The sequence below is a fragment of the Notolabrus celidotus genome, chromosome 3, assembly GCF_009762535.1.
Source record: "Notolabrus celidotus isolate fNotCel1 chromosome 3, fNotCel1.pri, whole genome shotgun sequence".
Taxonomy (NCBI): Eukaryota; Metazoa; Chordata; class Actinopteri; order Labriformes; family Labridae; genus Notolabrus; species Notolabrus celidotus.
The window spans coordinates 36,543,197-36,565,839 of NC_048274.1; the positions used below are offsets into that span (position 1 = coordinate 36,543,197).

A 22,643-nucleotide genomic window follows, 5' to 3' on the forward strand; every position below is an offset into this window, starting at 1 on the left:
TTTTGATTGGCTGCTTGAATATTGTCAGATGGGGGACTGCAGAGGTGGAAAAACACCAAAACAAACATGGCGACTGCTCCAGAAGAACCCACACCAGTACCAACCATGTTTCTAGAAATGCACTGTAAATATAATCACAAAACGGCAGCACTTACCAATGGCATGTCTACTGGTGCTGGGACAGAGCACAGAGGTTTGTGATGGTTTCTGCATCCAACAGCAGAGCAGTTGGAATGTCTACTTCTAACCTTTGACATGTTGAAGCTGCAACAGTGGAGACAAAACAACACAATAGTGGGAGCTGGAGTGGTTTTTGCATGCATGCCTATCACTCTTGTTGTTATGTCACCACAGGAGCCAATTAAAATCACCTGGTAGAAGCTATGTATTCCCAGTGGTTGTGCTACAGAAACAATGCAGAGGCTTTTTTGCTTCCAGCATCTCAGGTTTGCTCAGCTGGAAGATTACAAGGAAAATATGTTTATGATTATATAGAACCTTGAAAGCTTCTTTGGCTAAATTTAACAGATAAACACATTATTTTTCCAACTCATTGAATTGCTGCTACCTTATCAGGTTCATTCAACAACACATTCTCCGCCAGCTGGTTAATTATGATTCAAAACAAAACATTTCCACTTTCTTGCACTTTGTGTCTTTCAGTTTCCTATTGTTGACTCTTGCAAACCCTTATAATTCCTGCAACTCTCGTTCCGTTAACAGAGATGTTTTTAACTCTGGTGATAATTGAAACCTACACGTAATAGATATCTTACAATCACATCTATGGCAATTATGAGTGTATGAGCTATGCAATACAAAAGTAAACTATAGAAGCAGAGAATATTTATAGTTACCGATAATATTCAAGAGGTACCTGGTAAATTTAAGCCACCTTTTTATTGAAAATTGGATGTATTTCTCAACATTTCTACTCAGTCTTAGTGTTCAAAACAATAAAGAAATCTTTTGAAATTTAAAAGGGAAAATATATATTTTTTGGCTCAACAGAAAAATGTATCAAATACAAATGAATCAAAATCTGGCCTTAATGTTCTTCACATCATTTATTAGAGGTTTAGGTTCCTGGTAGGATCAACAAAGGACCAGATAGACTTCATGTTGACTTTAAGTGTGAGTTCATTATCCTGTGGTACAAATGGCTCTATCTGCAGCTGTATTTGGCCTTGGTGCCGTGCCACTACTTTGGCCAGTGTCTTAATCCACGGGCCGAGTTGACCAGCGTCTCATAGTACCTCAGACAAACCCACTTAAAAAAGCAAATTGTCCATTTAACATTCTTTTTGTTAAGCTTTCAAGGCCTGGTTTGCCCTCATGGAGATTTTAATCTTGTGTTAGCAAAAACAAACAATATTGTGTGTGACCTTATGTGTGGGTTTAAAGGATTAATTTACCAAGAACAAACCAATTAAAAGGGAAACATTCTTTACTGCTTGTTGCTAGAAATATTTGCAAGGTGGTTTTAGATTATTTGGCCAGTTATAAATCCTAATCTACAATACCACCCCAACCCATCAAGGTGAGTAGTCTCTATGAGGATGATCACAGCATTGATACATCTCATTATTCTTAATAAAACAATAGTGTTTGTTTCCTATTTGCCAAAATAATCCAGTAGTGTGGTTTTCCACTTTAAAAAAAAACAACCTTTGCCTGATTTAGTGGGAAACGTTGGGTTTGTGTCTTTTTTCTATGATTCTAAGTGCTGGAAAGTGAATCCACTAATAGATAGAACTTAAACAGCATTAAAATTAAGAACCCACTGACAGTGTACATTTATGATTTTTTGTTTGTTTCCGTCCTCCAGGTAAACTAACTTTCATTTTCTTTACGTTGTACAACATAAAGAAAATGAGAGCGTTAAACACCAAAAAAATGCAGATGTGTGGATTTATGCTTTTTATAATTGCACATTTCTCTAAGCACACTACATCTTTAAACCTGCTGTATGATCTTCTTACAAATGAAACCACTGGAAGTTGATATGTATAACACCTTGAAGTGGTTCTGATCATTAAATGAGGAGTGAGTCATTCATTTGAAGCTGTCCTTGATGTGCAAGGATATTTACTTTAATTATAGTCTCAACAAAGAGGCACGATCGTCTGTAAATTAATGAAATTAAGTTCAAAGTGATCTAAGTAAATGCTGTAAATAAATACCTTCATTTCCTTAAGTGTTGATGTGATTGAGATGGTTTGTGAGTAAAGCTCACATACATTGAAATCTACCGCCAACACGTGGGTTTGCTCTATGAAAACAACAACACATCTTTCTATATGACTGGAGTTATTTTTTCTCTTCCCTTTACTCTAAAATAGCAAAAAAAAAAAAAGGCAGAAAGAAAAAGTAAGGGAGAGAATAAGACAAACAGGAGGAAGTGCTTTCCAAGTCAATTTCTTCTTCCTCAGATTGACTTCAAAGAAACACGGCTAATCCTCTCACGCCTGCTCGTTAATAATCCGGTTAATAATCCGTTTAGCCGCTTTCATGCTGTGCTGTTTGTTGGCATTATGGTTCTGGGGAAAAGTGAAGGGAGGAGTCGTGCCGATTCACTTGAATGTTCCCCACCCCCTTCCTTCCACTCTGAACCCTTTTTTAAATAATGATAATAATAATAGTAAGGCGTCTATATGTGGCTTATTTGACTTTCATTAACACTCACAGTCAAACACCTTACACATCAAGGCCCCAACATAACGTGGGGTGTACTTTCATGTTTAGTTTCTCACTGCTGTGTGTGTGCTTTTTTTTGTGTGTGTGTGTGTGTGCGTGTGTGTGTGTGTGCGCTTGCGTGTATGCCTGCCTGCGTGCATGCCTGCACACAGGCATACATAATATTTCACCATCCAAAATAACCAATTTAATGGAACCATAGTGAAGGCCCTGGGAAAGTTGCACTAATGACAGTTTTACTATTCACACACGCATGCACACGCACACACACACACACACACACACACACACACACACACACACACAAACACACACACATAATTGCCTCTGCTGCTTTCTCTCACTCGCTCTCTCTTCCAGTTTTCCTTCATTTTCTCTGTTTTTCTCTTTCTTTCGCTCTCTTGTTCCATTTATTTTTCTCACAGATGGAACTAAGCCAGCCTCAAGGTTTTGGATTGGAGTCCATTTTGTCATAGAGCATGCGCTGGCTTGCAACTGTGCTGTTCCCAGTGAGCTTGAACAAGCCTGCTGCCAGATCCATCATGGTTTTATCTCTCATTATCTCTGAGACTCTCCCCCCGCTTCTAGCCTTCTGCCACTGCTGGAACGAACAAAGTGCAGATGAGGGATGAAACAATTAACTCCCATTTCCTATAATCAGCAAAGAGACTTTGACAGGGAGACCAGTTTAAAGACCAAGTATGGAAATAATATCTGGTCCATCCTCTACGTTCTGTCTCTAATGTGAGGAACACTCATCTACAGCTGTATACATTATTCACCAGGGGGATGGATGGATGGATAGATTGGCTGGATGTATGGTTAATTTCTGATTTTGTGAGATTGCAGTGGGGAGTTTTTGTAATTAATGATAATGGTTGATTAAGAGATTGAATCATTTAATCAGAAGGATTATCAAGTCAAAATGATGTTGCATTTGGCTTGTTCTAGTCTTAAAACAAACCAAGCAATTAAGATGTAGATAGTGGGTAAACAATATTATAGGCAGCCATAGAGGTGGTTGTATTTACATAATTTTAAATCTGATACAATGTTAATTATGCAAAAAAAAAAAAAGTTAGGTACCAAGCAGTAAGTTACAAGACAGGTGTATTTTTTAAAGAAAGGTGTTTTTTTATTTTACTTGATTGCAGTAAACCAAGTACACAAAACAAAATTATAAGAACTAGGCCTATCAAAGAGGTTGACTTAACATAACTCAATTTAACAGTGACATAGTGAGGTGTGACCTAAACAAACAGGCCTTGCACAATGAGCAAAAAAAGAATAGTGGATATAGTGGTTTGGCAAAATCAAGTTTAACACAAGGGGTTAACAAAATGGACACTAAGTGAAACTACAATCAAAGTTATACCAACTAAACCTAACCCCCCCATGACATCAGAGCCAATGGTCTGCTCCAACAAGCTGGCTTCAGCATAAATTTCCTGTCTGCCCTTGGCCACACCTTTTGTCCAACCAGGAAGTGCAATCCCCAACAGCAAGGTAACTCCAAGAAAAAGAAACAATGATTAATATGACAGATATATGTATGTAATCCTACAGTGTAAAAATGTGTGCACTAAATTTAAACAATGTTAGATTAAATGCAAGGAAAATAAAATATTAAATGAAAATAAATGAATTAACTATGTAATTAACTGCATGTGCTGAAACTAACTAAAAAAAAAAGTGAGGGGAGAGTGAGAATGTGGCTGGGGTGTTATTACCCGTGTGTGGCTCCAGCTATCACAAGCAGGATGACCAAGCTAAAGCTCCAAATGTTGAAAAGTGAAGCCAATGTGGAAGTGCAGGAAACCACAGATCATCCAGTGCCCACTTAAGGCTGGCTCCAAAAGCCAGGAAAACATGGCTCTGACTCTATTAGAGCCCATGTTAAAAAAAAAAGTCATTTTTAAAATCTGAATTAAACATGATTACAGCCTGGTACAAAATCAGTATTGTTCTCAAAGATTATTTCTTATTTGTAAAAAATGCATAGGGAACACATTTTTAGATGTTGCCAGATTCTGTTTGGAGCCTTCCTCAACTCCAGCCCTCTGCTGATTTTTTGAGCAGTCAGAAGTTGCTCAGGGTGCATTTCCAATTTATGCTTCATTATGCTTTTGTAGAGACCAGTGAGACCGCATCCATGTTTCATTCTGTCGGCTGTGATAAATGATACATTTGAGTCAGGGCTGCAGTCCGTGTGTGATGATGGACTATTTATATAGAAGTGTGCCATAACCGTGCAAATCAAGCACACTTAATTTTTGAAAACGCTGCATAAATCAACCTGCTGTGTAACATAGATTCAGCATACATCAGAACAAAGTGCTGAAACACAGCTACGCTTGCCTTTTCTATTTAAGATGTGTCCAGACTTTTAATCCATGACTGCATGATTCAGAAATGTAAAACGTGATGAAATTTGTTTGTCAGCTTTCATGACATGGAGATTTTTAAATCCAAGCTTTGCAGCCATGCATAGCTTATCAAGGTCTTGCACATGAGAACATGCATGCCAAATACTATTAGAAATGTATTTTCGTAATTCTTCATTGTCATCATAGAGTCTCGGTGTAGTCGCACGTCAGTGTCACTGTTGGTTTAATGTTGTTTTTCTCACCACAGTGCCTTTACCTGAGGCAGGTCTGTGTGGCGTCACTGTGTTTGAGCTCTGTTTAATGAAATGGTTGACTTGGTGACAGCAGGGAATTGTGTCTTTGATTGAACTTATAGACCAAGCTCCATTAAACCGTGTATGCTCAAATGGCAGGACTGGTGATGGACCTGTAGCTCCTGTCACCTGGGGACATGGAAACTCATTTCCCTGGCTCATTGTCCTTCAGGGGTACAGCAGTTTAAGTGAATGGTAGTAGCTGAGATTTTTGCTTGATTCAATCATTTCTGTTTATTTTGAATCATTTTCTGAAATGGCATGAAATTAAGCATTAAAAACAAGCTCGGAGCCTCCCTCTGTTTTTATCCCCGGCCTTCACTTCCATCACAGTTAATTTTGTGATTTCTTTTAATGACTTTTGCCCCTCCACTTACTCCCTCATTAAATGAAATAACATTTTGAGAAAATGCATTATGTTTTTCTTCATGCTACATTATCATATACTTTGAGTCCATTATGCTTGTTATGTTGTTGCATCACCAAACCTCACGTCTGCATCCAGATTCTGGTCACTAAAGTTCAAGTCCAAGTCACCAAAGATGAATACAAGTCCAGCCTGAGTGGAGTCCACATTACCTGAATCCAGGTCTGAGTTCTGTCCCCATAATCTTAATCTGAGTTGAGTCCCCCTTTTCGGAGTCCAAGCTACATACAAACTCATCCTGTGTGTGTATGAAGTTTTAAGTAACAATGAGGCCCTGTGTGTCATGTTTAAAAGGACACAGCACCTCTCTCAACTGGGCACACTAATTTTTTCTTCTGCTCACTGCATGTATTTGATAAACTTGAAAATACCTGCAACCCTCTGCTTTACTCAGAATAAACATCTTGGACTGGTGCTGTTAGCTCGCAGCCTGCTAACAGTATCAGTCCAAGTTACTTTAGCAGCTCACATCCTGAACAGATGTCTGTTAAAATTCAAGGCACATGTTCACATCTTCTCCTTGATGTTTCTTTAATATTGCACACGTTTTCCTGCTCTTGTTTGCAACCATCCTGCTATTCTGCCCTATAGCTCAAAACTGAATGAATTATAAGGGCTTTATACAAACAAAAAACAAAACAGTCCATTGATAAATAAGTCAATAGATAGGTCAGAGTCCTCATCTTCATCCTCAGACTGGATGCAGTCAATGCTTGGGTCTGAGTCCAGGTCCAAGTCAAGATGAGTCCTGAGTCCTGAAAGTCAGGACTCTAGTTAGACATGAGTCTGGTAATTACTCATAACAACAGCTCAAGTTAGTACTGCATGGGCTGATTTAATTGTCATTGTCATTTTGAGATGTGTCGTAATCTCTTGTGGTTTGTGCAGGGTTTGCGTTTCTTAAATCTCAGGTACAAGTTGATAAGGTCTACTTGCAGTTTTTTAACAAGCAGTGTTGAATTTTATAACTTTCTTGGTTTGGTTTATTTTATTTTGCAGCCAAAGCAACTCTGCTTCCATGGCTCTCTGCCACAGTCTGCATACCTCTTTTTCTAACAGCAGTGCATTAGGCAACAGATCCATTGTTGGAATTGATGTAACTAGAGCAAACAAATAGGAAAGGAAAAGGATCAGAGTTTATGTAGTCAATACTGACCCCTCCAAAATTGCACAAGTAGTAAACCCAATCTCCAGTGGACTGACTGCAGGCTCTCCTTCCCACGTACTGTATACAGCTATGAAAATGGAATGAAATGCATCAGCATGTTATTATTGAACATACAATTGCTGTTTTGGGTGATTTTTCCAGAGTTAGTGCCAGCGTAACTTTAGAATTGTGTGGTGTAAATTGTTTGAGGCCTGTAGGAAAAGCAGGCACTGTTGGACTCATACCAGGCGTAGGAACTTTCAACCTGCCAGTCACTTGTAATAGAAACAGAAAAAGTATTACAAACAACTTGTTTTTGACTTGGCTCTGCTGCAGTGAAGCACTAAACAGACTCAGTTAGTAACCTCATCACCCAAGACATAATGGCAAAGGTTTTGTTTGCTGGAATTAGTGTTTTGGTACATTTTGGCATTTTAGGCAATCAGAAAGAATATGAAAACAAGAAAACAAAAGTCTGGTTAAACATGTAGAAAAACAGCTTTGCTTTGAGGCTAGGGTTAAGATTTCTCTTTCAGTTGACATTTTGCTGTCAGCAAATGACTTTGATAGTATGAAGCATGAGCTCATAATATTTGGACCAATAGCAACTGCATTAGCCAGCCTCCCTCTGAGCACTTGGCACTGTCTGAACAGCTGCTGCTTCTTAAACTTTGGCTAAAAATTGCTGCGTTGACTTTCACATTAATTTCTGCTTCCCTCTGAGTGGTCAGGCCAAGTGGGGGAGACAAGAGACAGAAGGTTGTAATCCCCACTGAATCCCAGCACACCTTTAAAGGACTTAGTGAGGCCAGAGATAATAGAGATTACCTCAGCTGAACTGTGATCTGAATTCACATGGATACACACATATGTTGACCTGAGCTAGACTGCTCCAAGCTAATTAGAGGATTCAGTAATTAGCAGGTTGTTAAAAATGGGACACATTGTCTCTCTGTTTTGCTGTGAGTGTGATGTTGTAAACAATAGCTGGTATCACAGCTGGAAAGAAGGTTCATCTACATTTTCACTTCAGGAGTTTTGTTTCCGATGAGACTTAAGACATAAATGGGTATACAATGCATTCTCGCTGGGGGGTTTCGTGCAGGGTCTATATAAAATCAGATGGAGCTTTTTTTTACCCTCTAAAAGATGCTTTGAGGGTGGGAAGTATTTCCTGAAGATGCAGAGACTTTTTTAAGAAGGCTAGCAGAGGAGGTATTAATTGGTCCAACACTTGAAGGTTCATTACATACTTGAGACATAACGTTGAATAACTTCTACCAAAGATCAAATTAGAGAGCCAAACCCATTCATATTTTAGTTAAATATTTGCATTATTTTAAAGAAGAAATAAGTTTTGGCCTGGTCCTATTTCTTGCAATTTATGAAGTTCTCATGATGAATTTGGTGGCAAACACTTAACCATTGCACCTTTGATCATATTAATATCAACCATTATGAGGTGTGTTCCTTCTCATCTAAAGAAGTACACTCTCCTTCTATCTCCATTTGCACATAAACAACACCTAAGGCAATCTTTGTATCTTTGAGATCTAAACTCTTCATTCTGTTCCTCACCAATATGTCACATTGTTAATTTTGTGTTGATATGAATCTATTGTTAACCCTTTGATTTTTTTATCATCAAAATCAAGATTTTAACCAATACCATGCCCAGAGTGGTATTTCATTTTAACTGGATGTTTTTGTGCTGCCTTTGTCTTTTTGAAACTCTCAGAGCTACACACTTCTCCCACACAGTTGTCTGCCTTTGTTCTTGTTTGTCACAGACTTTACACACTCAGAGGAAAGTGGATTGTTTTAGGTCAAGGGTTAAAAAAACAAACTAACTATAAGACTTCAAGATGATTGAGGAGACTGTTATGTGGACACACTTCTCACTGCTGTTGGTGCAATCCTATGCAGCTTGTATGAGCTGGTATTTGCCTGTGCATGGAGATAACTTTTATGTTTGAACTATTGGAAATGAAGGGAGATTTTCCAGATCTGTACTGTAATTATCCATGTTCAAATAAAAGTAAATCATCCTTAATCATAGTTTAATTGAACTCATAGAAACCTCTGACTGCTGAGTTCTTGCTGGTTGTGTATGGTTAGTTTATTGGAGCTGTGTGGCATATCTGTCCACTGATTTCAAATGTATCCATAAAGAAGGAGACCATGTGAGCGATATGTCAGAGAGAAGCTATAAAAGTGAAGTGATTATTCTTTTGTATTTTCTAACGGCATGCCCCAACCATTGTTAAGAAACGTTCCTATACTGTGAGTGCATCTCAAGATTTGTTCCCTTTGTGTTGCAGGACTGTATGGAAAGTAATCATATTGTGGATTTTGTCTAGCCTCAGTGATATCTTTGTTCTTTACAATAAATATAACTGTAACAGGCCCCGGTGCAACTATCTGTATTGGCCCTCTTTCTTGCCCCACACAAAAGCTCATGCATCCACAAGTACACACACGGACTCACATAAGCAGTCTAGACAATTTATATCCCCCTGTATGGACTCACAGTGAAACCCTCATCCTAACCAGCCAATAATCAGAACCATGGACAGCAGCCGTAGCAGTTAATCCAACAGCTTCCTCAACCCACCACAGCCTGATTTCTTTAAGCAGCAAAACGTCCCACATGGCTTTGGCCACAGGCAGCTTACATTGTACACTGATAAGCATAAAACACTCAGACAAAAGGAAAGCACAGAAGCTTTGTATATTCCTACACATTACTGATGAGAGTCCCTGATGCAGCCTTTAACCTTTATCATTAACAGGATGGCAGCCAAATCTGATCACAGACTTAGAGTAGGAGTGCATTTCCCATCATATGAGAGATACAAATTATGTTGCCACTCCATCACAAAGAGAAACCTACTCACCAATTAGAAGTTTTCTGCGGGCTGTGTGCTCAGCAAAGTTTGTGATGAAACTGTCCAAGTCCAAATTTCTGCCTCTATCTACAGCACTGCCAATCCGCTGAGTCTATCCTGCACCAAGCTGCTTCCCAAATGTTCATCAGTTCATCATGCACTTGTGAACTGCAGTGTTTTTCGTTTTTTTTTTGTATACAACTAGCTTCCATGTGTTATATTTCTCTCTGTATTGGCTCTTTATGTGTCACTGTGAGTCAATGCGTTGGGATAAGGAAACACCTCCTATGTGAGCTAAGATTCGGACCACAGTAGGCAGAGTCACTGTGTTCATATCATTTAGAAAAGCACTGACTAGCACTGTTAGCATTAACTTTAGAGCTCAGCCTAAATGTGGCAAAATAATGAGGTTATTTGTGTCATGGAGCCTCAGCTAAAATAATTTGCATACATACACATTTAAAATGTTATGTTGATAAAGCCACAAAATGAAGCTGTGCCGTTACAGTTGGACATGATGTATGGATCACAACAAATAGTCTCTGAATCCAGACAAATTAAAAAAAATGAATGTATGCATTTATTGCATATGTTAAAAAAGGCTGTGTTTTCTGCCTAGCCTCTTGCTATTCCGGTAAAATTAGCTTTAAACAACCAAGAGTGGAATACCAAACAAACACTCAGACGATTTTGGCTGTCAGAACAGAACCAAACTGAAAGTGTGACCAAAAAGCCAGAGGTACAGTATATATTTCCTCATTAAATGTACTGTTGCATCCTCAGTGACACATCCTGTTGTCTCTTCTCTGTGCATTTTTAGTGCCCATGCTTTGTCCTCTTGAAATTATACAGATAACTGGTTAATTTTCATCTCCCGTCCCCTTTCAAAGTTGGTGAAAAAATTTGGTTCACACGTTTTTATTTGACGTGAAGTCATTGGATTTACAAATTGTCATTTCCCATCAAGCCTTTCCTTCTTGTGTCTCTGGAGGCGAGACCAACCATGATGAAGTAGGCGTTGGTATAAATAATATTCATTAAGGAAAAAAAATAAATTTAGTAACACTTAAATAAGCACACATACAAGTTCAGTGACATATGGCTGATTCTAAGCCATCATTGTGCTAGTTAGAAAGGTGGTATAACTACCTATCATATGCATGCTTGAAATGTCTAGGTTAGCTCTTCCTGTTAGAATATTACCCGGCTAAGTACAGCAGACTTTCTCTCCTTTATGACATAAGTGGACGATTGCTATGGGCCCCCCTAAGTGTGTGGGTCCTGCTGCAATGTACTTGTTGCACCGGCAATGCGTATACTGGTGGTTCTTTAAGCTGTTGAACTTGTGTGAATGTGTTGTCTCTGTAAGTGTACATGCTGACTTGGGTATGCATGTTTGTTAAAGCACAGTATTGGCAGTGTGAAGATTTTCAATTATGAGTTGCTGTGCTGGAAGACTAGGCTGTGAAACTATTGGCTAACCATTTGTATCATTTGCAATTAGTGTAAGAACTAAAGCTTGATTTTCCCTCTCTCTCTCACCCTCTCATCCCTCAGTTTAATTGGCATTGCCAAGTAAAAATGTGAAAAAGTCACTAAGACGGCGGCAGCTTTCCATTTAAACAGATTATGGATGGAACAGTTACCAGTGAGGGCCAAATAACCCTTTGTAATCCTCACAGAGGACATTTAATTAACTGGCCTTCTTTGCTATCCTCTCTCTCTCTCTCTCTCTCTCTCTCTCTCTCTCTCTCTCTCTCTCTCTCTCTCTCTCTCTCTCTCTCTCAAACTCTGTCTGTTTTCTTTCTGTCAGTCTATTTCTTTCCTCTCTTTTATTGCCTGTGTGTTTTGTTTGCCTCCACTTCTCCCTTGCACAGTACATATATGTGAGCGTGTATAGCAGCCACAAACACATTTGCAAGTACACAAACACACTCAAAGTGCAGGTGTTGTCATGTGTAGTGTATGTGTTTTCCACAGAGGCCATAAGAGAGGAGGAGCTGCTCGTGCTGCATGTTAATGCTAAATGAGACACGGAGAAAGACGGGGTGCAGTGAAATGAGAAGTTCCACATTATGTCTTCGATGCTGTCAGCACAATGTGGAGCAGGCGGGGGAGAGACAGATTGAGGAAATGAGGTAGCAGAAAGTTAGAAAGGTGCTGATTGGGGTCATCGGAGGGGAGGGGAGGAGAGGAGGGGGAAGAGGAGGAGATGTTTGATGCATCCGTTGTCTGCTGAGTGCACTTCTATTTGACATCCTCAAGCTCCACAAACACATCCTTCTCACTCTGTCATACAGATTTTTTTATTCACTGGTATGAACATGCATTTACATGCAGACATGCACAGAGAGATTAATCACCTCTGTGCTCTTGAGGGGAAAATAAACCTGTTGTCTTTGTTGCACTCTAGCTAACTTCATTTCCTCCATGTAATGATGACTCAGACTGTGAACCTCTTACATCTACTTCCAGCAGGCTCTGTCAGTTTTTGCACTTTACTTAAGGCATCATATGACTCATCACTGTGTTCCTGTTTGACAGAGATAATGGAAGCAATCCGACAATTGTTTTTCCATCTACCCAGCCTGGCTCGAGTCCATGTTGGGTCTATTTTCAGAATTTGCTGATGTTCTCTGTATCGTTGATGTGCTGATGACGTGCTGATGATGTGTACGTACTATATGCAGTGTAACATTTGTAATTGGCTTCATAACTAACCTAGCTGCAAAACAATTTACCAGCAGAGATTATGAGGCTAAATTAATTAAATGATGCCCAGAAATTAAACCAATATACATCTCATTAATTCTGCACATAATTTCTCAAGACAGATATTTAATTAATTCATGTACGCCTTGCAGAGGCTGCTTTGATCCCTAATGACAAAAAGTGAATCCGTGCTCGTTTTATGATTGAGACCAAGTGTGTTAGTGAAGAGAGATGTTTGGCTGAAAGAGATGGAAATCAAGCAAAGGCAGAAGTAGAAGTTGGAAGAAGTAGAGAGCAGAAAGACTTGGGCCAGATGGTTTAATGTAAAGAATTATGGGTTCTTGTTCACACACGCTTTTCTAACTGGTGTTCAAATGTATGCGGCAAGAGTGTGCACACAATACACACTCAGGCGGCAACCTCCGGTCTCAAAATATGAAGCCCATGCGGAAGTGTTAAAAACTGCAATTCATCGAGAATCTGCTTGAGGCTGGCTGCAGAAACACCAGAAACCACATACACACCCATTCAAAGAAGACGATCTTTACAGCAGAAATAAACATGTTTACAGCCTGGTACACAAAACGTCTACGTAGCTAATTTGTCTATCAGCACACACTGTACGGGGGGTGAATTTTATTCTAACACAACAGTTCAGAAAATATTAAGATTACGAGTTTTGCCCATTTAGGGGCAAGACTGACTTGACTGACAGGCGGGAACACTGTAGCTGTTGGCTAGGAGGCTTAAAGCCCGCCTCTTTACCTCACAATAAGTTTGGTTGAGTGACCAATGGCTCCCACAGATGAATGGCTTCAAAGCAGCATTCAGGAACAGATGGGTGACGTCACGGATACTACGTCCATTATTTATACAGTCTATGTACACACAACTTCTAGCTATACTTATGATATTGTAGCAACAAAATTAGTATTTTAAATACAGATGATGTAAGAGAAAATGTAATAATCATCACTATTTTTTGCGTTTTGTTATGAGCACAGATACTATGGACAGAACAATAGCCATTCTGAGTGACACCAAAACTTTTACAGCTCCCCCTGGTGACTGGCTGCGGTGTAGATCAATAAAGCCTGCCTCCTCCTCCTCACCTCTCTAATTAGGAAATTCTAGCACACATAAAATACATTTTTCTCAAACATGGTTTCATTCAATATAGTGTTCTCATGATGCTGATGTATGTGCAAGGGTTCATTTTTTGTAGAAGTTTTGTTTTCATAATAATTTAATGCTAAGAAGATGACTGGTTGAGAGCACATGGAGTCTCTTTTGGTGTGTTTTTTACCAGGCTAGCAGGCTGGAGGAGAAACAGCCAGAGAAAGCATGAGGTGTGTTGTGGTTAGCGGAAGAGGCAGTGTCAGTGCCGCAGCTCCACCAGTCAGATCTCTGCTGTGCATGCCTTGGCTCCACCAGTGGGGTATGTCAGCGCTCATTGAGGTAGTATATTGGCTTCACATCTCTCAGTGGGAGGAGATGGAGATGTGGTGTCCATATTAATATATAAGGTGCTGTTTAGTAGTAGGGGCTTACTTTGTGATTTTGGTGATACCTCAGCTTTAAGGTGTGTTCAGGAATTGTTTTCTTTTCCTCTTTAACATGATGCAAGGTATAATGAGGGAATCAAGTTGGCAGAGCAGTAAAGTTGTATTGGCTGGTGGAAGAAAAGACAGTAGTGGGAGTATTGACTCAGTTACTCAGCTTTTCAGAGAGATCAATGAAGGGAACCCTTTATACCTACAGACATCACATTACTTTATTATAAACACACCACTGCTGAGGAGTGTGTGAAACATAATTTTCCTAAAAGGAAACAAAGCTGTTTTTACCTGCAGGTCAAATTAGATTTTTGCTGTCTAAGGTGTATTTAAGTTTATGATCACTCTCACTTTGTAGCTTTACAGAGAATAGGTTTTAAAGGCTCTCTTTGGTGCACCTTAGTTTCAGTTTTTTCCAGATTAGAGAGCAAACACTGAGGTTTAATAAAACTTTTGCAAAGGCTGTTGTTTTTGTTTCAGTGAAAATGTGAACTTTTGTTTCACATATTTGATTCAGAACAGTTTAAGCTACATTTGGTCCAACTCAACATCCAGTAAAAACACATAAAGCGAGAAAATGTCTTTATTTTCAACACTGACGATATACTTATTTACAAAAAAAAGGTTTGCTTAAACTCAATCTTTGGATGCTGTGATGAGTACTAGTCTCAGTATATGGGATAGATGCTTTAACTGCTGAGCTAAACCCAGTGCCTTGAAAATGTTAGTCTTTGCAAGCTTTCAAAGGGAGGCACTACAAAAAAAATCTGCCCTTTAACTGGCTTTCCCCAGCTTCGACCACAGTTTCTGTTCTAATCATTATAAAATTCCATTATAAGAAAAAAAGCTGCAAACACATCTTCAATTTTTCATCAAAGTTGTTTGTGCATATGGTTCCAGGACCCTTCCCATGCAGAATGTGCTCTGAGAACAAGATAACAAGATCTCACTGTGAGAAAATGAACATGCCGCCACACTTGGACTTGGACTACAACCTATTCCAGTAAATGAGGTCGGTGGGCTCGGAGGAGCCTTCTGTGGCACTACTAGTGATTGCAGGTCCCACTGTTTCGAGGGATTGCAACATATCATTAGATCCAGAGAGCTGCATTAGTGTGAGGAATAGCAATAGCACCAAGCTGTATCTCCCAATGGTCCTTCATTAGCCACTAATCCACTGATGATCGTTATTAGTGAGGGAGGAGTGTGTGTGAGTGTGTGTGTGTGTTTGTGAGATGCGTTTTGGCATGGCGCTCTGTATATTAACCTCATGATTTATTATCTGGGTATTGCCGTCCCTTCTTCCCCAAAGCTGCATTGTCCTTTTGCCAATTAATTCTGAATCTGTTGTGACCACAGGGAGGAAGGAAGGGAGACGGAGAGAGGGTGAGATGGAAAGATGGAGGGAGAGTGAGAGATTATCACCAAATACATGGTTTGAACCCAAGAGTCAAGTGGAGTGCTATGTATTTTTTGTACGATGAGCCTGGTTAATTTCTCTCCTCTGTCTTCTTTTGATGTCCGCTTATGTTTTTCTTTCTAACGCTCCCTCGCTCCCTCTTGTCTCTAATGCCATTGATTTATGCAATTGCTTTCCGCTACTTTTCTTTTTTCTTTTCTTCTTGGGTCTTCCACTTTCGTTGTTCTGCTGTTTCTATAACAACCACAGGGTCATTTCTCAGGCTCCTCGTTTCACTCCTAATCCTGTTCATGTGGCACTCGACTAATAACTAATCACTCAATTCAGATCTCTTGTTGTGCTCTCTTTTACATGATTGCTTCCTCTGAAGTATTTATTTCTTTCCTTCTCTTTACCTCCATCATCCATCCTTTATTTATTTGCCTGAATAGTCACAAAAAAACATTATCTCTCAATGCTTGCATTTATTTTTTATAGTCTGAGAATGTAAAGTGTATAGAGAACATCTGTCATTTAGACTTGTTTAGCCATCTGTAAATAAGTGAAGGACTGTCACTGATACAACCATTCAGAATATGAATCAGCTGCTTTTTCAACAGGTACTTAAACTGACAAACCGAGAGCAATCCTCTGGCTTTAGCCCTGAAATTACTCGTGCGTCCTCCTGCTGTGAGCCTGCAAACACTGCTGTGCACTGCATTTTTGTGTGATTGAGTGTGTATATGTGTGCGCGTGCTTGTATGTGTGTAGTGATGAGGTCTGTGCCGGACCTCTTACTGCGTTTTGCCACTGTCAATATGATTGCTGTTTACTATGGGCGCAGATAGCGCAGCACTGATTATAATTGCTCGTTTAGATGCAGAGATGCTCCCCTCAGTTTCTTCACGATCACATTTCTGTTTCTGCCGTTCACATGATACATTCAGGGAAGAAATGGATGGAGATTATTGTAGGATAGAGGCCAGTGTGATTGACTTAAAGCAGTTGAGCAGAAAAACACTGGATGACTTTGGCATTGTTATTGCATACAATTTAGAGTGACATTTTTTTTTTTTTCAAAAGAGAAATCAATTTCAAATGATGTTTATCTTTGTACTGGCTCCAACTGCAACATGTGTTACATGAGTTACATGCAAAACCATAAACAATGTTAAATCTCCTGTGAGGAACTTTTGGATTGTGTTACTTTTGGCGCTCCCTGTGGGAAAAATATTAATGTGAACAGAAGATAAGGAACTTAAACATATAATCATATATTACATCTCAATATTGGTAAAAAAAAAAAGAAATCAGAATTGTTCTTTTTCTTATACTGTTCAGCCCTAATAGAAATAATCAGTCTTGCTGATGTGGAGGTATCCATGTCAGTTTCTCTCTGTTTCATAACCTGTGAAAAAACTCCTCACAGGGCCTTTTAAAGTGTGTTTGTAAAATATGGATTTGTCAACATAGTCTTCAGCAGGCTACGCTGCTTCTGAAGTAACTTTACAGCCAGCTTTTGATCAAACAGCCCAAAGTGCAAGCCCTGATTGATAAAAGTAATTCACAGAGACACTTTCCGACCCATTCCTCTGTGAACGATCATGTCCAACTTGTGTTAAAACCATAGCTGAGGCTTTTCTCCTTTTATAAAGTGATCTCTGTGGTTAACACACAGAGCAGTCAATCGCTGTTCTCATGCCGAGCTATTTGCTAAAGCTGGTTTTATGTTGGATATTTGACACACAGGAATGACTGTGTTTCTATGATTGCACCTCAAACTAGCTCAAACTTCCCCGTGCTGCAGCCGCTGCTCTTGGAAGGGTTTTCTTTATTTCATGCTTCCAATTATGTATTTTCCCTGTACTGATGCCAGTTTGCCCTTACCTGCTTAACATTGCATCAAAGATGGGACACATGTCCCGTAATTGCCTTTCAGAGTAAAACATAATACTCTGTCATGTTGTTTGTCACTGCTTTCCTAAAATGAGATCTAGCTGCAATTGAGACCATTCTGGATTTGCATTTGGTAATTAATCCACAATTCACGATCCAAATGATCCTGGATGATCTGTACTGATCAAGGTTCAAACATGATCCCTTCACTACTGGTTTGCATTTCTAGACTCAATCTGTCACCAAGCCATCCTGTGTTTTGTGTCTGTCAAAATATTTAATATATGATATATTTATATTTAATTAAAAAAGAAATGCATTAACAGGAACAAAGAAACCATGCAGCATATATGCTCATTGCGTCTCTATAGTTGGGTACACTCTGCAAGATAATTGAGCCAGTTTTGGGCCAACAAAATTGATTGTACTCTCTTTGGTGATTATCTTGCCACATTTTCATCTGGTGCAAGTATTGTTTAGAGTGATCTTACTTCCTGATCTGATGGGAAGACGATCAGGGCCGCCCCCGAGTTGTAATTTTAAATGACCATGTTCAGTCATTACTACCAGAAATCCTGCTGTGTGGGGAATGTGTAGCGTGCAGTAGTAGACATGAAGCATAACGTTAGCTGGATTTAAGAGACAGAGGACCAACTAGCTGATTTGTAACAACCAAACAAGTGATTATATGTATATGAAACATAACACTATCCATCTGCTGATGCGAGCAGTTCAAATAATGACATTTTAAAGTGAACATAATATTTGCAACATTGTTTGATAGGAAAACGCAGCTTCCTTTGGATTTTTTAATGGTTAAATATGTATCGAGTTTGAATCTGAGGTATTTCTGAGCTTTTCAGGAATACCTTTCATCAGCTTTAAATTGCATCAACCAAAATCACAGTTTTCCCACTCTAAGCTATAATCTTCTTCTTTTATCTGCAGGTCCAGAATGGTACCTGATCAGAGTGGAGATGACTGTGACAGATGTAAACGACAATGTCCCAGAGTGGAGCATGGTTCCTGCCCCCTACCTGGCTGTGGTTTCCCCTGACGCTCCTGCAGGTTCTCTGGTCTACAAACTTTACGCTCTGGACGGGGATGAAGGCAACAACGGTGAAGTGGAGTACTTTCTGTCCGATGGTAGGTTGTTTAATCTTCTTGTACCTGGTTTGTCCTATTGTGTAACAGGTGATTAAAAACAAGACATTAATATCTCCTAGCTCTAAATTTTGAGACCATAGACTGTATAAAATATGGACGTAGTATCCGTGACGTCACCCATCTGTCTCTGAAGCACTGTTTTGAGGCCAATCGGCAGTGTCGTGGAATTTTCATAGTCTTATATATATGTATCTAAGAATGTTTAACTATTGTATTCTTTCAGTCTAAATGTCAAGTTTAGAGTAACTTGTTTCCTATGTCGTCTGTGACGGGCGAGATCGTGTCAGGGTAGTAGTCAAGGTCTCTCCCCCTGCTCCTGTCTTTATCTATGTGTTATGGCCGACTTACTGTCTCCAGAACTAGAGCACAGGTCTTCTTCCCACTTGTTGTGTTCCTATTGTCCAAACATGGTTATCTAACTTTAGTGTCGTCTTCAGAGGGAATAAATACCATGCCAAGGGTTTTGTCTGGCAGAACTGACTTGGCATTGCACTGCACTCTCCTGCCTGTGTACTGTTATGTTATTTCTCCTTGATCACGTTCTACAGAAACTATTTCAACGTAAGCCGTCCCAGTCTCCTGAGTCTTCTGTGTCCAGTGTCCAGTTTGTTGCTGAATTCCATCACAGGCGGCAGCCGTATTGCTGCTGTCAAGTGATTGTGACGTAAAGAGGCGGGCTTTGAGCCTCTTAGCCAACAGCTACAGTGTTCCCACCTGTCAATCAAGTTAGCTGTGCCTCTCATTGGAAGACTCATAATCTAAATATCTTCGAAATTGCAGTGTTAGAAACGAATTCACCCCCCGTACAGTGTGTGCTGATCCAGAAATGAGCTATCCAGACTACACCCGTTTTTTGTACCAGGCTGTAAACATGTTTATTTCTGCTGTAAAGATCATCTTTTTTGAATTGGTGTGTATGTGGTTTCTGGTACTTCCGGAGCCAGCCTCAAGAGGATCCTTGATGAACTGCAGTTTTTAGCACTTCCGCATTGGACTCATATTTTTAGACCGGAGGTTGCTGCTTGGTTAAGAGTTAGTGGCTGTGTGTATGGACTGTGGTATGATGGCGCCATCATAATGCCAACACAACAGAGCAATCCTTGATGAGTCGAACTACCAGCCTGATGAAAGGATCAGATACAGAGACAAGCTTGTGACAAACTCTCCTCAACCCCATGGGACAGGAGCTTAGTCTAAACATGGTTTCATTTCAAACCAAAAATAAGTGGTCGACTTATATAACTGTTTGAAGAATCATAAAAATCCCTCCTCTTAGTTCTTCCAAGTCCCTGTAAATATATTCAACTACACTAAATAAACAATGGAAGAAAGGTCCTTTTAGATCCAGAAAATACAGTCAACTTTGACATTTATACATCAGTATGATACTGGGTTTTTTTTCATCCTGTTTTAAGCAGTTGATGTCTGTGAGTCATAACATGGATCTTAAATTACTGATGGTTTTCCCTAACAAACAATAAACGGCATTAGACCGGGTCAGTAAGCCAGCAGGTGCAGATTCATTGTTTGATGTCTTAACAATCCACTCCCAGCCAACAATAAAAGGTTTGGATCGCATCCAATGCGGCAGACCCTTCATGCAAGCGTGCAGATGAGTGGAAATGTGTAGGGGGAGGTTGTAGCTTAGGGGTGCAACAGATTACAGATCAATGATCACAACAATCACAATCACAATCAACAACCTCCATGCATCTCAACAACAGGCCTTAAGAAGCCTGAAGATATAGTTGTTTTGTATGGACTATTTCAATAATGCTTTTAAATAATGCTGCTCAGAAACTGAAATTTGAACAGTGATTGTCCCCCTCTCCCAGAGCATTTTTTGTGTCAGTGGAGTGATGCTTTGTCTCTGACCAGAGGCTTGCAGGAGGAGAGGAACCACACATTTTATGTTTATATCAGTAAATAGCAAAACTGTCTGTCTTGTTAGCCTACATCATTCATAAACGTCTCCATATAGGGAAAACTTTGGAATGCTTAGTATGTCACGTTGCTGTCACTGGTAGTTTCCAATGAGTGTTAAAAGTAAAACTCTGAACTCTGAGGTCTGCGACCCCACCTTCCCTTACTCACACACTCAGAGCATGCCGGGACGCTGCTGACACAGACAGATTGAACGAGGAAACAGAAGAAACAAGTTTGCAACTTGTTACTGTACACCATCGTGTTAAACTTTCCATTGATCTGCAGATCATACACAGTTCGAACCATGGGGGGCAGTCCAACCGGATCATGGTTTCACTACTTTTGTAAGGGTTGGTTTATTGTAAGGCTTGTGCTGATTCCACAGACAAAAATGGTTGCAACCGTAGAGATAGTCACAATTTTTTTTTAAATGGAACAACGGAACTAGATAACCGTCACATCCATAAAATAATACATAGATTTGTTGACATTGATTTGAACCTTTTGATTATTGGTGATCATTTATCAGCTTTAGCTATCAGAGATATTTCAGTAGTTTGATGGGTATAAAACAGAGGTTTGGAACTCATGTCTGTGAAATCAAGTATGTCTGTAGCTTAAATTCCTGTCTCCTCTGGTTTAGTGAGTATTTCATGCACACTGGTTAATTTTTCAGTATAATATAATTCATTTCTCCTTCACAGAAAATAATTGCTTTTCTTATTGTCTGCATTGTAATGATTTTGTCTCTCCCTTTCAGAACACTAACTCTAAAGAGACTGAATTTTCCCCATGAGGCTGACAGAGTGAATTTCATTACTAATTCTATGAAAAACAAAAGCATTGATTCCAGCTTCCTGATTTAAACTCCTTGTTTATTTAAACTGATGTTGGTGTAATTCATTGTGTTAACGGAGGCCTGAGTAATAGAAGGTATATACGCTGCTGGAGTCTAATCACACCCAGAGCTAAAAAATAAGAAGGATTTTGTAAAAGCAGTGCAGTTTGCACGACATTGTTATCATTTCCTGTTGTGTTTCATACAGCTCCTGAGTTTTTAAATCCCCTGGTTGCGTTTAGATATAAACTACTTTGAAAAATTGACTGTCCAGTCATATGTATTGCGTTATGGGTGCATCTTCAGCCTGCATGTGATATATTTTTAGCGGTTCTTGAAAGCAGAAATATTAACAGAACGTAACCTTGCAGTCCTATGCACTAGTTTACACTTAGCTGTAACCTTTGAATGATGACATGTTTGACTCTGAAAGGCCTCTCTACATGAAACCACAGAGAAACTTTCTGTGGAAGAAAAGAACCAAAAACAACATGAAAGCTGAGACATAGACAGTCTTTTGCATCTTTTTAGTTAATCCACTCATTATGTGAATGAGAAACACTCCTGCCCATTTCTTCTTCTATCTGTGATTGAAAAACATCCTCAGCTACCTTAAAACATCATCTGTTTCCTCAAACAAGTCACTACATTTCCCTCAATCTTCTTCTTTTAGGGTTATAATTGCATCACCAGTGTCTTACCAAAAGACTATTTTTGTCAATGTGCTTTTGTTTGGTTGTTTGGTTCAGTTTCGGTTAATATCTTAAATAATGAACAGCTCTCATCAGGCTCCCCAAGTTTGTCAAATACCTTTATGGTGGACAGAAAAAAACATATTAGCTGCTGTACAGCCAGTGAGAAGTGTATTCCTTTGGACCTCCAGTGCAACAACTCCTTTGAAAATTATCACTGCTTTCACATGAAGTATGAGGATTGCATTGCTTACTTGAAATTATTAAATACCAAATACTTTGGTAATTATCAACCAGGTCGAAGCATTTCCAAAGCAGTATGAAAGATATTCAGGTTCAGGTTACTTTATTCGTACCCGTAGGTGAACTTGTTTTGCAGCCAGTGAGATGTTAGGTGGATACAAAATTACAAGATAGAATTCAGACAGAACAATCTACTTAATGTGCAAAACATACAAAAAAAATCCTAAAACTAATCTAACACTAAAAATGGTAAAATGAATAGACGTGATAAAATGATAAAATGATAAAAGTGCTAAAGGTTCCATTTTAAAAAGCATATCAGAAAACAGTCAACCAATAAAAACGATAGAATCACATGAATAAATAAGACAATCT

At 39.3% G+C, this 22,643-nt stretch overlaps 1 protein-coding gene across 1 annotated transcript in view; it reads left to right on the forward strand.

Annotated features, from left to right (window-relative positions):
• The first annotated feature begins 4,116 nt into the window (after nucleotides 1-4,116).
• The window catches only part of si:ch211-186j3.6 (neural-cadherin), a 351,776-nt gene continuing 333,249 nt past the window's right edge, over nucleotides 4,117-22,643 (forward strand). Inside the window, exons 1-2 of the mRNA XM_034679695.1 lie at nucleotides 4,117-4,203; nucleotides 18,351-18,548. Coding sequence (XP_034535586.1) covers nucleotides 18,380-18,548 — 169 coding nt within the window. The 5' untranslated portion in view covers nucleotides 4,117-4,203; nucleotides 18,351-18,379. The remainder of the gene's footprint in view (nucleotides 4,204-18,350; nucleotides 18,549-22,643) is intronic.